The sequence below is a fragment of the Nerophis lumbriciformis genome, linkage group LG09 (genome assembly GCF_033978685.3).
Source record: "Nerophis lumbriciformis linkage group LG09, RoL_Nlum_v2.1, whole genome shotgun sequence".
NCBI classification, from domain to species: domain Eukaryota; kingdom Metazoa; phylum Chordata; class Actinopteri; order Syngnathiformes; family Syngnathidae; genus Nerophis; species Nerophis lumbriciformis.
The window spans coordinates 34,208,041-34,225,579 of record NC_084556.2 but is presented as its reverse complement, the minus strand read 5'-3'; the positions used below and the strand labels follow the sequence as shown (position 1 = coordinate 34,225,579).

Sequence of the window (17,539 nt, the reverse complement as noted above, 5' to 3'; positions counted from 1 at the left end):
AATATAGATCAATACAGTCTGCAGCGATACAGTCCGTAAGCACACATGATTGTATTTCTTTATGACAAAAAATTTAAAAAATATCATACGACAACCCCCCGTTCCGTGGGACAAATTTTCAAGCGTTGACCGGTCCGCAGCTACAAAAAGGTTGGGGACCACTGGTCTACATGACATGTAATGGTGGTTATTTGGTCAAAATTTAGCATTGATTTTGTTCTACAGACCATCTTCAAACAGTTTATTTACGTGTCTCCACTTCGACTGCGTCTTATCCCCGTCAGCCATGTTGTGGTTTGTAGCGCTTCCATATCTAGTCTACTGACAGATATAAGTAGGAACAATACACTACTTTTTTATCAGAAATGGCAACAGCGGAGGATGCATGTGCATGTCGAGCCAGTCTGCGCCACAACAAGATGATAGAGAAAAAGAAGGTGTTTCTTGACTACAATGTCGGCCTACAATGGTAGATTTGCGCAAAGCTCTTCGAGTAAACCTCTACTTACTATACATGGAGCTATCCGCTGTACGTCACATGTTGGAAAACAAGTCACAAGTTGTGCAAATTCCAAACGGCTCGTTTGGAGGAAGTATGAAGGAAGGCAAGATTGTTTTATAAATATCTCCACCATGCTTCCATGGTTGGATTTCACATTTTTGGGACTTATGCAGATCCCAAATAGACAAAAACAGGTACCAGTAGGTAAGAAAAGTTGGTTTTGCATAATAGGTCATAATAAGCCCTTTAAGAAAATGTTTTTTAAATGATTGAACGGAAAATACTTTTTCTAATGCAGTATAATGGAAAATTACACTGCAAAAAGTCAGTGTTCAAAAATAAGAACAAAAAAAAATACAAAAATTAGGGGTATTTTATTTAAACTAAGCAAAATTATCTGCCAATAGAACAAGAAAAGTTGTCAAGACTTTCCAAAACAAGTAAAATTAGCTAACCTCAATGAACCCAAAAATATATTCTCACTAATAACAACTGCAATACTGTATGAGTACGTATTTTCTATTGTTTCATTGAAAATAAAACAGCAGAGTCCATTTAGCTGTCATCTGTTTTAATATGAGACACAATTGTGTCAAAGTCATGGGTTTTTTTTTCTTGCTTGAAATAAGAAATTATTACTTTAAAAAAGTAATATACTTGTGAGTGTTGATGACACAGCTTTGCAACAGTTGATATTCTAGTTTCAAGCATGTATTACTCAATATAGGTCATAAAATCTCAGCTACAAGCTGTAATATCTTACTGAGATCATTTAGGACCAAAGCCCTTAAAACAAGTAAAAGACTAACATAAAATCTGCTTAGTGAGAAGAATTATCTTATCAGACAGAAAATAAGCAAATATCACCCTTATTTGAGATATTTAATCTTACTTAGATTTCAGTTTTTGCAGTGTAGTAATTTTGTGTTTTATATTATCTATTTTTTTTGTGTGACATCATGTCCGATTGCAGACTCGCCACCGGCTCGATTACTCGGTGGGGGATATACATGTTACTGATTAACACTAGCAATTTTACATGGAGATTTCAACACCTTCAAATGTGGTAATCAAAAATAGATTCCCGTTAAAATCAAATAGATGGTGTGTACTAAATACAATGCAGTACTTAATGTACAAACACTTTGTAGGGCTCAACAAAAGAAAATACTGGCACATTCAACCTAATGGGAGAGTCTACTCCCTGGCTTCGTGGCTGTCGTTTATACATTATTGCCATCTAACATCTTGGAATTGCAACTGCATGCAAAGTATATTAATACAACTTGCAAATGAGAATCAGAAGTGTAAGAAAACAAGATATAACAAATGTACAGAGCAGATATCATTGTCAGCGCATTGTTAAATGTGAAATACAAAGAACTGAGAGATTTTATTATTGAAAAATGTACATTTATTAACACATTAATACACTTAAAAGTACCCAAAAACGGTGCTATTGAGTACCAGTATCGACTACCAAGTATGGTGAATTAGTACTTTGTCGAATCAAAAGTATCCATCCCTACAGAGCACACTTGCCAAATGGGCTGGACAAAACCACGGCACAGGTGCGTGTTATGAATGCACCCTCAGAATGCAGGGCGAACATTTTTGGACGAAAATGTGTATTCGAAACAAAAGGCGGTTTGTTTGTTATATCACAAAACAAAAATCCTTCATTGACATCAAGTCAGGTTTTTAAAAAAATGTGTTTTAGTGTTAGCCTTCCATTAAGTGCAGTCACCCATTTTGTTCATCTTAATGGATACCATGGTAACAGACAAAAAATGTTTGCCAGTAACCTGGCAACTAACTGAAATTCCTGTAGAGCAGTGTAATTATCCTGGATTTTTATTTGTATGTTTATAGGCCAACGATACATTTTAGTTTGCAATTTAATATAGTTTAATTGTATCTTGGATACCTTTTTAGTTCTTTTTAAAATCCATTATTCCTCCACTTTGAAGTTTTTAAAAAATGTTGTTGGGGAACTATAGTTTTAGCATCCTTCAAAAAAATGTTTTTTTTGCCGGGGGATTGAGGTGCTAGGTTCTAGAGTCGCTACTTTTGTTGCTTTTGCCATTCCGTATGTTTTGGGCCATTGTAATGCCAGAAAATAGGTTTGAGTGATGACTGTGCACCAGACAAGCCAGTGCCACTGAAGTATAATGGCTATGAGCATGGCAATCAAGCTTATATTCACAGTCTTGATAAATAATCTTGGAAAAACAATACAGCGTATATTCCTGTAAAAATACATTAGTCAGAATGCTATACCGGAGAAATCCTAAAAGTACAAGTGCTTTGTGTTCACCATCAACATGATGAGGATTGATGATGGCTGTAGAAATAACTATACCTTTATTGGGCCTGTTGACCTTTGCAGGGTAAATCCGCTATAATGAGACTATAACATATAATTATTGCTACTGTATCACATGACTCGGTGGCTTTCCAGAGGGCGCTCGCATTCCACCATGCCACAAACATATAACCCGCCTTCTTTCTGGATCCAACCATGTCAGTTATACGCCTCTGCTAATTTCACACACAAATAAAAGAAGGGACAGAATAGACTTTATCCATCCCACAAAGGGGAACTTCTGTGGTTGCAGTGCAGATTTTACATACAGTTCAAAAGTCAGAAAATGAAAAACTGAAATGAGTATATAGTCGCTCCTTGTTATATCACCTTTCAAATTTCTACATGGTGGATTGCAAAAAAACAAAACATTTACATTGCAGTACCGGCCTTTTTTCTATTATTGTGTTTTGCCGATCCATAGAAATATCCCCAAGCAAGACTTCTGTGAACAATGCTAACAACACCACATATACTAATCTTGGTGCTACTGCATCTGTACAGGTGAGAATCAAGTTGACCAACTTTTGGCAGAACAGCTTTTTGATGGAACTTCATCTTTGATTCCTACTTCACCAATAACACTTCTCCACATTGGTGAGACTTTGAAATGAGCGATATCAAAAGACAACAGCAAAACATAGAGCATCAATCTCGCAAGAGCACTTCGGGATCACAGGACTGCTATCAGATATCAGCAATCAGCAGCTGTCGAGGCAAAGTGGACATAACCCTTGTTGATTCACGATGTACCTCATCTTCGACATTTATACCACAGCTTTTAGGCTTGAGCATTGCTAGCGCTGAATGCTAACAACACAGCTAATAGTTGTAGCTGCGACTGTCAAGTTGACTAAGATGTTGGCATAACAATAAGCTCATGTTTTCAGCATATTGAAGCCCAGTTCTAACCTAAAATAATTATCCAAGTATTTCCATATTGTGGCTATGTTGTTGTGGCCCGGCGATGGCCATAGCAATGACGCTTAAAGGATCCTCCGGGCTACAGGTGAATACTGTAACCTACGGTGGAACAAAATCAAGGCTACTATTGTTGGGTATTTCTCCTGTCTGGGCACTGACTTTCTCACCTGTCCCTGATTGGCAATAGGAACACATATGTTCATAGTTGCCAATCAGGATGTTTTACATGCTAGTTACTTGTTTTGCTTTCGTACATTATTGGGTTTTTTTTTTGTTTGCTTCCTGTACACTTCCCTGCTGCACTAGTCCTTTGTGTTTTGACATTAAATACATGTTTACCTACGCCATGCCTGCCATCTCTGCATTTTGGGATTCTAGACAAACAAACGTAACAAATAAATTTTTTTTAAATTGTTCCCATCATTCACAATCTTTATTTGAAACAAGCGCATACGTTTTTCTTTTTTTTTTAATGCTAGCAAAAGTCGGCTAACAATGGAGCCTATGGGAGTCTGTGGAAACTGTGTTTTGCAGTCATCATTACTAGCAAAAGTCAACTAACAATGGAGCCAATGGGATTCACTCTATTCCGCCTATAAAAGCGGTCTAAAAAACATACAAAAATCTCCATCAGCGTTTTATCTACGGTGTTTTCCGGACTATAGAGCGCAGCAAATAAGCCACACCCACTAAATTGAAGAAGAAAACAATATTTTTCTATTCATTAGCCACACCACACTATAAACCGCAGATTAATATGTTGTGAAATGACTTGTTAACACAGAAAGATTTGTATTTACATACCGTAATTGTTTTCCAAACGGTGTCTGTAACACGGTAGTAAAACGACTGATCAAAGTGAATACTGTAACCTACGGTGGAACAAACTCAAGGCTACTATTGTTGGGTATTTCTCCTGTCTGGGCACTGACTTTCTCACCTGTCCCTGATTGGCAATCAGGACACACATGTTCATAGTTGCCAATCAGGATGTTTTACATGCTAGTTACTTGTTTTGCTTTCGTGCATTCTTGTTTTGTTTTTTTTGTTTGCTTCCTGTACACTTCCCTGCTGCACTGGTCCTTTGTATTTTGACATTAAATACATGTTTACCTACGCTATGCCTGCCATCTCTGCATTTTCGGATTCTAGACAAACAAACGTAACAAATAAAATTGTAAAAAGTGAAATAATTTGATAGGTCTTTTTTTTTAGAATTTTTCCTATCATTCACAATCTTTATTTGAGACAAGCGCATACGTTTATTTATTTTTTTAATGCTAGCAAAAGTCGGCTAACAATGGAGCCTATGGGAGTCTGTGGAAACTGTGTTTTGCAGTCATCATTACTAGCAAAAGTCAACTAGCAATGGAGCTAATGGGATTCACTCTATTCCGCCTATAAAAGCGGTCTAAAAACATACAAAAATCTCCATCAGCGTTTTATCTGCCGTGTTTTCCGGACTATAGAGCGCAGCATATAAGCCACACCCACTAAATTGAAGAAGAAAACTATATTTTCTATTCATTAGCCACACCACACTATGAACCGCAGATTAATATGTTGTGAAATGACTTATTTACACAGAAAGATTTGTATTTACATACCGTAATTGTTTTCCAAACGGTGTCTGTAACACGGTAGTAAAACGACTGATCAAACAAAACAGAAGTCATCGCCATGGACCCACTGGCTGCGAGGCTCGCTATCCAATCAGCTAAACAGATTCAATAACTACACTCGTTTGAATAAAAACTTCAAATACTAGCAATTATAGCTAATAATAAGTTGTAATTGCTAATTTCAAGATAATTGTTTATTCTTTTAAAGCTTAAATTTAATGTGTTATTTCAAGAAATCTTACCGAGACAGTTTTGACTTGTTCTATTGGTAGACTTTTTTTTTACTCATTACGAGCAACAATAACTTGTATTAATTTGTTTCTTTTAAAGAAGGGCATTTTTTTCAGTGAACAAAATTCCAATTTGTATATTGTTTTTCTTTTTAGACCAGATATTAATTTGTAATTAGAGAGGGACATGTCCCCACCGTGCCCAGTACCATTTGCGCCCATGCGGGTGATTTAGACCTTGTTAAAACAGTAAGGGTTTGTGCTTTGGGGTCAGGTGCACATAGGAGGAGAGGCCATGTTGCCAGTGGTTATCATGCCCCATTCAGCCTTCCATTAGCCATGACCCCTAAATATTGATGATCTATGTGTCAAGCGTTCACAAGATGAGGGTGTATTGTAGCAACAGCTCCCTCCTGTGGTAGGCGGACATACCAAGATCCTGGTATGTGCGATGTCTGATGGGATATGGCGTACTGGAGAAGAACACAGTGAGACCAGCGATGCACCACACAACCATTTAGGACAATTCAGTCAGGGAACTCACGTCTGCCTGAAACGGTCCAAACGGGCATTTTATAGTTATGGGGTATAATTCCTATTTCCGAGCTGAGGTTCCTGCAGTGTAAAAGTGGCTGGAAAAATACGTCCGTTTTTTCAGAACGATCCTTACCTCATAAGGTGAGATCTTGCGCAAAGTTCCAGAGCCAATTATTATCGTCCACTCATTTCAAATACTGTGTCATCAGTGATCTCTTTCCCCCCAGGCTTCTTGCCAAAGAGACATGATAAGATTGTTCTAATTTAATGAGTGTATAGAATTATTGCTGTTGGTATGGGATCAACTACTCATTTCAGCTCAGGACACCGAAGAAAGAAAATGTTTGGTTTTGTTTATATACTTATGCTGTTTTTAAGTTCAAGTCGAGTTGTAATTAGTTTTTTTTGGCTACACTTACTGGTCACAATTCAGTAAGTTAAGCTTATGTTGCAGTAAGTTGAATGATGTGGACACATTTGTTACTGGATGCCTTCTAAGACGCTTCTGCCTTAGAGACTTTATGTGTAAGTACTATGCAACTAAAATTATTAGATACTTGTTTATATTAACAAATGTGATGTTTTAGATGGCAAATTATTCAATTGTCACTTAATAATGTCTAGCTTGTGTGTGTAGCTGCCAGCTCCTAGTAGCTGATAGCCATCCATGTTTACCTTTTTCTTAATGACTTCACTAAAATACAAGACAAGACCTACCATGTGTGCTTATTGGAGGAAATTCCTATGTTAACTCAAGCTTTACCGGACTGCTTGTCTCAGATGTTATATATCATCCGATACTTGTTTAGTTGTTTTTTTTGCTGATATCGGTCCGATATCAATACCAGATTGGGACAATTCTAATTAATGTACACAACCTAAATCCACTACTCCACTACTGAACCAAAAGGCATTGATTTGACAAAATCCACTCAAGCTGACTTTTTGGAGTTTAAACGTACATCATTCTAATAAATAGTAATGAACAATTGGCTTGAAGCCTCACTATGAGGAAATGGTTATCATTCAAAATCAGTAAGATTCCTGCTTGGAACATGAAGACTGTATAAATACACTAATTTGTTGTTTTAAATGATATGTCAACCTAATTGTCTTCAACTTTCAGAGCAACACATTCTTATTTATATGTGTGTGCGTGGTTTTGGCGTGGTGGGGGGTTCCAGTCCCTTTGTGGATCAAACATATTAAAGGAAATTATGATTACATTTTGGACAAATGCTATCCTGACTCCCTGTCACTGTACCATGGATTCAATCAATCAATCAATCAATCAATGTTTATTTATATAGCCCTAAATCACAAGTGTCTCAAAGGGCTGCACAAGCCACAACGACATCCTCGGTACAGATTAAGACATTCAGTCCATGTCTAATCTACCTGTGTGTGTGTGCAATGGGTCTTTGTGTATTGTAGATGACATTAATATACAGAAACGATATTTTTCATAAAACACAAATTGTTTTTATCTGACACAAGATGGTTAAATAGTTGAGGTCTGATCAATGTATGCTCCCTTTGAACTATTGATTAAGTGCATAATTATTGTCCGGCTGTACCTGTAGATGGGGGTAACAGAAATTCAAACGAATGGCTTGTTTTCAGCAGCATTTGATCTTGTTTTGCAGCAACCGTTTGAGACTATAAGACTTCATTAATAATTAAAATGAACTGGTATTCTACAATAATTAGATAGCTCTGATTCTCTCCAGATGGCATGTAAAATAATTGATGTTAAGAATTCTGAGGGCATAATTGAAACAGCATGAAAACAACACAACCCTTGCTGATCTGAAGACATTATTACACATACTCTTATTCTCACCAAACCTACTTTGCCAGAATCACACAGAACTTTCAAATGAGCAGGTCCCAATACCCAGACAGCTTTGTCTACGTTTGATTTATCTCTGACGTAGCACAGGAATGCAGTCTTGCACAAATAGTTCCCTGTAACTCTGTAAAACAATTAAATCACGAAATTGTAGCTGCAGCATTACTGTACAACCCCGTGGGATTTGCTGAAACACATGAACACTTCAGCAGTCGCTCCCGTCTCGTGGGACATCCACAGAAATGCCGTAACCAGTTATGCAGCACAGTCTAGGCATATACCTGGAGTGACTCTACTGTGAGTGTATGTAGACTTGTAAGTTGAATTGTGTGTTATATTTATCAATGTTTTGTTATATATGTGGTTATTTTGTCTTGAACTAGAGTGGTTACTTCGATGCAAGTTTATTATGAGGAAACAATAACGTCTCATTGGCTGTTTATTGAGTCACATAGCTCGCCCTGGCACATTTCTTTGTATGTGGGATAAAAATATGGATGGGTAGATAAATGCTGGTGAAATAAACTGACTCATTATCAAACAAGTATTGCTTGCCAATATGTCTCTTCTTCACACATCATGTCTATTTTAATGCACGCTAAGTTAAATCCTCTATCAACATCAGTTACATTTCTGATGCATGCATCCTTGTTTCTTTCTATTTTGCAGGCACGCATAAATTTGTAACAGAAGGAGAACACCTGGAGTTGACAGCCATTACCAAAGAGCAGTCTGGATCGTATGAGTGCATTGCCTCGAATGACATATCATCCCCTGACATCAGGACAGTGCAGGTCACCGTCAACTGTAAGGTTTACTCAATGTTTTGACTTTTTGATTGTTTTTGATACAATTGCATTGAGTATGATATGATGACTTACACAAAGTGTGTATACACTCCTGAGCAAAATCCTAAGAATAGAAAAAATTACAGGATTTGAATTCTTGCAATAGAGGATTGGTAACAGATTGTGGGTGGACAATTAAAAAACAACAACAAATGAATAAAAGTAAGAGACAAACGCAAACGCTGCAATGTAAATAAATCTAAACAACAGAACTAGGGTTGTACGGTATACCGGTATTAGTAAAGTACCGCGATACTAATGAATCATTTTCGGTACTATACTGTCTTTGAAATGTACCGGTCCTGCAACCCACGTCATGACATTGCTGGTTTTACGAGTAGACGAGCATGTTCGGTGGCACACAATCACAAAGTACTTACAAGCAGACACAGTGTGTAGACAGAAAAGGGAGAACGGACGCATTTTGGCTTAAAAACTGATGATAAAGGTGAAGTTATAACACTGAAACGCCCTCAGGAAGTGGTGCTTTAAGACATGGCTGGCTAGCTAGCGGCTAACGTCCATCCGCCAAGTATCATCCCTTCAGGACGAGGAATAGCTAAACATGCTTCACTACACACCGTAGCTCACCGTCATCAAAATGTAAACAAACGCCATTGGTGGATCTACACCTAACATCCACTGTAAGGAGATCAAGTACAGGCACGTATCTAGTCGATACTACTATGATTACGCCGATATTTTTTGGCACCACAACATCTTCTTTGTTTTTTTTCAAATTCATATTATGTTTATAAACTCAGGAAATACAAACCTCCTTATGAGTAGGAAAATTGTGTTAGATGTAAATATAAACGGAATACAATGATTTGCAATTCTTTTTTAACCCATATTCAATTGAATGCACTACAAAGACAAGATATTTCATGTTCAAACTCATAAATTTTTTTTTTTTTTTTCTTGCATAGGAGAGTTTTAACTTGCACTTACAGATGTAGCGACCAACTGTAGTTACTGACAGTGGGTTTCTGAAGTGTTCCTGAGCCCATGTGGTGATATCATTTACACACTGATGTCGCTTGTTGATGCAGTACAGCCTGAGGGATCGAAGGTCACGGGCTTAGCTGCTTACGTGCAGTGATTTCTCCAGATTCTCTGAACCCTTTGATGATATTACGGACCGTAGATGGTGAAATCCCTAAATTCCTTGCAATAGCTGGTTGAGAAAGGTTTTTCTTAAACTGTTCAACAATTTGCTCACGCATTTGTTGACAAAGTGGTGACCCTCGCCCCATCCTTGTTTGTGAATGACTGAGCATTTTATGGAATCTACTTTTATACCTAATCATGGCACCCACCTGTTCCCAATTTGCCTGCTCACCTGTGGGATGTTCCAAAAAAGTGTTTGATGAGCATTCCTAAACTTTGTCAGTATTTATTGCCACCTTTCCCAACTTCTTTGTCACGTGTTACTGGCATCAAATTCTAAAGTTAATGATTATTTGCAAAAAAAAAAATGTTTATCAGTTTGAACATCAATATGTTGTCTTTGTAGCATATTCAACTGAATATGGGTTGAAAAGGATTTGCAAATCATTGTATTCCGTTTATATTTATATCTAACACAATTTCCCAACTCATATGGAAACGGACTTTGAATATGACCAATGTATGATCCTGTAACTACTTGGTATCGAATCGATACCTAAATTTGTGGTCTCATCCAAAACTAATGTAAAGTATCAAACAACAGAAGAATAAGTGATTATTACATTTTAACAGAAGTGTAGACAGAACATGTTAAAAGAGAAATTAAGCAGCTATTAACAGTAAATGAACAAGTAGATTAATAATACATTTTCTAACACTTGTCCTTAATAATGTTGACAAAATAATAGAATGATAAATGACACAATATGTTACTGCATATATCAGCAGACTAATTAGGAGCCTTTGTTTTTTTTACTTACTACTAAAAGACAAGTTGTCGAGTATGTTCACTATTTTATTTAAGGACTTAACTGCAATAATAAACATATGTTTAATGTACCCTGAGATTTTTTGTTAAAATAAAGCCAATAATGAAAATTTTTTGTGGTCCCTTTTATTTAGAAAAGTACCGAAAAGTATCGAAATCATTTTAGTACCTGTACCAAAATATTGGTATTGTTACAACACTAAACAGAACAATAATCCTCTGTTTAGTAAGTTTTCCCAACACAGCTTGTTTAATATTAATTAATATCTACTTAGAAGGATGTTTGTCATTTTATATAGGAAAAGTGTGGAGACTACGTAATCTGTATCACAATGAATCTGAGGGGGACACGTCCCTAGTGCCATCTGCACCCAAGATCAGAACAACACACGCTCCGAACCGGATTGTTTTTTTTCTATAAACCATCCCATCTCTAGCAATTATGCAACAAGCTGTTCATATTTGAGACTATAGCCTCAATCTGTCTAGATCTGCTCTCAAATCTGTCTTTCGTGTAACTTTTTGTCAAAAATGGTCTCTCACTTACGACACTCTCTCACTTTGAAGAAGCAGACTTATTAAACTGCACAACCAATGGCTTTTTGCAGTGTGCCCCTGCTGTCCAGGTTGGACACAGTAAAACAAAGATTTTACATTTCTCTGAAAATCCTGAGGGTAATAGGACAAAACAAGTCAAGTGGTAGATGCCAAAAAAAAACCACTTGCTCTGCTCTGGTATTCAACGGCCTTGTCTTTAAAGACACAGGCCAATCATCGACTCACATTAGGCAGTGCAACAACCAAAAGACCGCATCTGCGGCAGAAGGGCTTTAACATTGAGCTCCAGGTTGTGCAGGGGCATCAATTGGCAGCTGGCACCCCTCTTGACTGAGGTTCTCAGTCTATGCGGCAGGGCAGCCCCACCCAATGCGCAGACCACGTGTTGTGTGTACGGCCCCAGGATCCATTGGGGTTGGGGAGCACTATTATACGCAAGGGGTGCAATCTAAGCCAATGGTGCATCGCTAGAAACTAAGGTGGTCAGGGGCAGACGAGGGGCAAAAAAAGATGAATTGGTCTTTTCTATCACCGCGTGCTGTACCACACTGATTGGCAGCAGTGCAGACTTGTCAATGTAGTGCACACAGACAGGAAGTGATTGAACCAAACGTATTCTTTACTAACGGTACATGATAATAAGTTAGTATTCAGCATAAATAAACTACTACTACTCTATGTACAAACGACTACGTAACTATACTTGTGTTTACAACGTGCAGTCACAAATAAAAATGCTTTCTTATCTAAATTTATTGCATCAAAAATACTGAAAATTCCACGACATAGTGAATTTGCAAACAGCTAAAATTATACACAAAGCAAACTGAAACCTGCTACCCAAGAATATACAAACGTTTGTACAACCATTCTTTTCAACAAAAGAGGAGAAATATAATCTTGAAGAAAAATGTTATTTAAAACATTTGTACGCATGTGCAACACTTAAGACCTTCAGTATATCAGTATGTGTAATGAAATTATGGAATGGATTAAGCAAAGAAATCAAACAATGTACTAATATGATCCACTTCAAGAAACTCTTCAAACTTAAAAGTGTTTACAAAGTACAAAGAAGAAGAACCATGATAAACATTCTGATTATTTATTACTAGATAATCTTACTCATCTCACCATATGAAATGTAACTTACTTCATAGATTATAATTTATTTATTTTTATTGTTATTACTTATGGAGTATATTGTGAATAAATTGAGAACAGGAAGTGAACAAAAGTTTTTAACAACTGCAATGTAAAGGAAAGGTTGGTAGGATTAAATAAGCTCTGCTTCTTCCTACTCCTTTTCGAACATGTTGAATAGGGAAACTGGAAATTGTGATGTATCATGTTGTATGCATGCATGTTCCAAATAAACTCAAACTCAACCTTAAGTATAATTTTTACATATCTGTGCTCTATTGCGTTATCTTTCTGACAATTTTTACTTTCATTCCACTGCATTTCCTAAATAAAGTGAGTATGTTTGTTTAGTTGTTTTCCCCCTGAACCATTTTCGTTACTAGGCCTGGGCCGACGATCAATAAATCAATTAATCAAAGGATAAATAAATTGGCATGTCCGTGTTTGTTTCCTTCGTCTCTTGGTTCCTGCAAGAGCGTTCACTCATACTGTAGCATTAGTGTCAGCACCTGGTTTGTTGTATAGCTGAATGAGTGAACCCTCTTGTATATCATCCACTCTCTTTGAGTCTGTGGGTGGAGGTGGGGCTGCAAGTATGCACACACACATAAACACACAGAAGTTGGCCCCGTAACGTACTGTAAGGTAACGTAGTAGCGATTAAAAGGACAAAAGGGATTGCAAAGCCAAATGTTCCGAAGTGGGAATATTGCAGCTTCAATTCGAATATGGAAGATAAGCACATCAACAAAGACGAATTAGTATGCCAGTGTTGGAAAGTGATGTCAAAAAAACAAACCACCAGGCCGAGTTTTCCCAACACTGCACTTCAAAATGTTCAATATTTAATAAAGTTAAATGGTGTTTGTTGAGACTTGATAAGCTACTTTATGTAATGTTTTGGTTGTGCATGGTTGGAGTATTTATTTTTTCAAAACAGAGACCAGAACGTTATTATTGTTTTTGGTTATCATTATTTATTCAAGTACAATTCCTGCTACCAGAGACACAGCCAATTGTATTTGTATTGTTTGTCTACTTATTTAGGCTATTTACAAGTTATCTACATTGAAATTACAATGTTTAAAAAATACTAAGAGTTTCCTCAGGCACATTAATATAATATAGTGGAGAATGCTGTTTTTTTTTAATGATATCAGGCCCAAATAATAGCGGGTTACAGAGGAGCGTCAGTAGTACCATGTATTTTGTTAGTTATCGGTTTAAAGTGATTATTTAAGTGATTTTCTGCTAATGTTATGTTAATGTTGCAAGATTTACAAATGTCAATATTCTAACTTCTCACTTTGTTTAAATCATTTTACTTTTGATACTTAAGTACAGTATAAGCTATTCACTAAAGAATTATTTTGAAAATAGACTATAACTTCGTTCAAAGTCATTTTCTGGTGTGATACTTGTACTTTAACTCAAGTATTGCTTTCAAGTGTTTTATATTAGGGGTGTGCCGAATGAACTTTTTCCCTTCTGATACGAAACCAAAATCGGTGCCTTGATAATTAGCCAATACTCAAAATAATACGATTTCAGCAGGAATCATAGTTCAGTGGAACCTCGATTTGGTTGTTGTACAGGGTTTGTGAATCAAAAAGTTCATATAGTGAAGCAAATGTCTCCATAGGAAACAAAGTAAATATTATAATGGGTTCGAGCCTCAACAAAAAAACACATTTTAGTTAAGGTTTGTTCACAATATAAAGTTTTATACATTATTGTATATCAAACAAACATAACACGGGGGTGATGGATCAACTTTCTCCTTATTAACAAGCCAAACGTATTCGTTGCTCTCCCAACACATGCGTACAAACTGAAGTCCCTTTTGTGCCCTCACAGACAATCAGGAATCACAGAATCAAACTTTAACAACCTTATTGCTACAATAATAAACAATTAAAAACGTAAAATCCACTAACATTAACTTTGGCGAAGGAGGAGCGGATGAGAAAGGAGCAGACAGAGGGAGGGATAGAAGGGGGGGATTTGTGTGTGTGTGTGTGTGTGTGTGTGTGTGTGTGTGTGTGTGTGTGTGTGTGTGTGTGTGTGTGTGTTCTTGTATTTCTATCTTCTTGAGACATCAACAAGGAAAAGTACCTTCCATGTGAGGACCGGTGAACAGGTTAGGACCGAAATCATGGTCCCAATACGGAAAACCATTGCATCTAATAGAGAGCCAGATACTAAATTCCGTGAACATTGCTCCAAAGTCAGGATTTTTGGTTGATTTAATGTGCATACAAAAATAAACATTGACAGGTGCAAAGGCAGCAATATACGATAAAACAATACGGCAGCTAAAGGACTTCCCTATCCATCCTCGAAAGAACCCGCCAGGTGAACAGCTGTTTTTACGACTTCCGGTGCTGACGTAAGACAACCCGCGTACCATATGTGACCATAGGATGAACAAATACACTACAGTACTAAGACTATAGTGGCCATTAACAGTTAGCTTCTACAGTAAAATTATGACTTTTGTCATAATTTTGCCAAGTGAAATTCCGATTATTATTATAATATTGCTAAAATGTTTAAGTTTTCTTATAAAATTGTGAATTTCGTCGAGTAAAATTACGACTCTTTTCATAAAATTGCCAAAAGTTTAAGCTTTTCTTGTAAAATAGCAACTATTATTGAGTAAAATTCCAACTTTTATCATAATATTACACAAATGTTCAGTTTTTCTTGTAAAATTTTGACTTGCGTTGAGTAAAATTACGACTTTTATAATAATACTGCCAAAATTATAAGTTTTTCATGTGAAATTCCAACCCATTTTTCAAAACAAGCTTTTTTTATATTGGCATAGTATGTACAGTATGTGTTATTAATGTTGTAAATACAAATCTTTATATATCTAGAAAGGGTGGTCTTAAAGAGTAAGGCATTATTCGGAGGTCTCAAGAAGGTAACAAATACAATAATGTGTGTGTGTGTGTGTGTGTGTGTGTGTGTGTGTGCGTGCGTGCGTGCGTGTGTGTGTGTGCACGCTTGAAAGAGGTGCCGCCGAACGAGAATAAGCTCTTCTCCATATTTTTCCAGGAAAAGTCCGGTCTCAACACATTTAAAACTTGCTGTGGCACAGAGCCTGCCTTCTCGATTCTTCCATACTTGTGAGCGCCATTATTGTACTCCTCGCAAATAGTCTTGTTTTTAACTTCACAGTGATTCCCTCCTTTCTACACTGGTCTGTTGGCTTTTTGGGACTCATATTGAATTAGCAAAATGGACAAAACTTGTCGAAAAGCGGAAAAACCCAAAAACGACACACGCTGAAGCGCTGAGAAGTGACTATAGAGTACTGCGCATGCCCAGCAAGGGACGTGGAGTGCTCCGCCTCCCCAGAATTGCTGCGCCCTCTTTTTTGCCTGCAGACGGGACACAAAATTAACTGCTGAATGAAACGTTCACACACAGAGGCACATTTGGCTCGATCTAAATATTTGTAAATCGAAAAGTTTGCGAATGGAGGGGTTCATAAATTGAGGTTCCACCCTATGTATTTGTATTATTTTGTGGTGTGGATTGTTAGAAAACGCTTCATAAATAAAATTACTCAAAACAAAGGTTGGAATAAAAAACACTAACATTATGATAGACTTATGGAGTTGTCGTGGAAAATTGTTTTTTGCGACACATAGTGATCACAATAATTCATTAGGTTAAATACTCGATGCAGTGAATCGATTGATGCGGGCACGTTTGTTACTGGATACTTTCTAATGCGCTTCTGCCTTGGAAACTTTGTATTTGTAAGTAATAAGCAACTATAATGATTTGATACTTGATTATATTGACAAATGTCATATTTTAGTCTGCAATATTTTTCATTTGAGGACAATGTCATATTTTCAAATGCAATATTTTTCATTTAACCTCTAAAGGTCTGAGTGGCCACATGCGTGGACAGCACCTTTTAGCTCTTATTTTCAAAATTGTCTACACTACTGAATTGGGGTCTTATGGCCCTTTTGTGGACACTTATACTGCCATCTGGTGGTGTCAGAAGAGTATAACATACAATGGAATTTGGAAAAAGTGTAAAAATAAGAATTAGCATGTCACTAAACATGAAGTACACGTTTGTTACTTATGGACTAAGTACATCATATAAAAAGATGATTCTTAGTTTTTATTCTAATTAGGGTCCAATAAGCCCAAATAGCAAAGAGAAATAAAAAAAAAAGCACGTAAACAAACAGCTTGGGCCTTAAGAGGTTAAGGACACCTAATGTGTACAGTATGTCATGTTGGTGTGCTATTGTGTGCTGAGCTGTTGTGTAGCTTGTAGTAGCCTACATGGTAACTTACCATGTTTACCTTTTGTAAAAATGACTTGACTAAACTGAAAGAAAAGACAAAACGTGTGCTTATTAGGGCTGCAACAACTAATAGATTAAATCGATTAAAATAGATTATAAAAACAGTTTGCGATTAATTTAGTCATCGATTCGTTGGATCTATGCTATGCCGATGCGCATGCGCAGAGGCAATAATTATTATTATTTTTTTATATATATTTTTTTAATTTTTTTTTATAAACCTTTATTTATAAACTGCAACATGTACAAACAGCTGAGAAACAATAATCAAAATAAGTATGGTGCCAGTATGCTGTTTTTTTTTCAATAAAATACTGGAAAGGATAGAAATGTAGTTTGTCTCTTTTATCTGATTATTAATCGATTAATCGAAGTAATAATCGACAGATTAATCGATTATAAAATTAATCGTTAGTTGCAGCCCTAGTGCTTATTAGAGGACATTTAGATGTAAACTGACTGTTCAGCTTTGCACAAGTATTGAAGATTTTAGATGAAAGCCGAGATCATCCGATACTTGTTGTTTTTCTGATATCGCGCTGATATCAGATGTCAATATCAGATCGGGACACTCCTACTTTATACAATGCTGCGTCCTAATAAAATTCTGCTTCAGGCCCCAAATGGGCCTGTCTCATAATAGTGTCATGACTCTAAACATGTTTTTGTATGTCTT

At 36.6% G+C, this 17,539-nt stretch overlaps 1 protein-coding gene across 1 annotated transcript in view; it reads left to right on the top strand.

Annotated features, from left to right (window-relative positions):
- opcml (opioid binding protein/cell adhesion molecule-like) overlaps positions 1-17,539 on the top strand; it is a 384,261-nt gene that overhangs the window by 340,008 nt on the left and 26,714 nt on the right. The window contains exon 4 of the mRNA XM_061963274.2: positions 8,702-8,839. Within this exon, the coding sequence (XP_061819258.1) occupies positions 8,702-8,839 (138 nt within the window). The remainder of the gene's footprint in view (positions 1-8,701; positions 8,840-17,539) is intronic.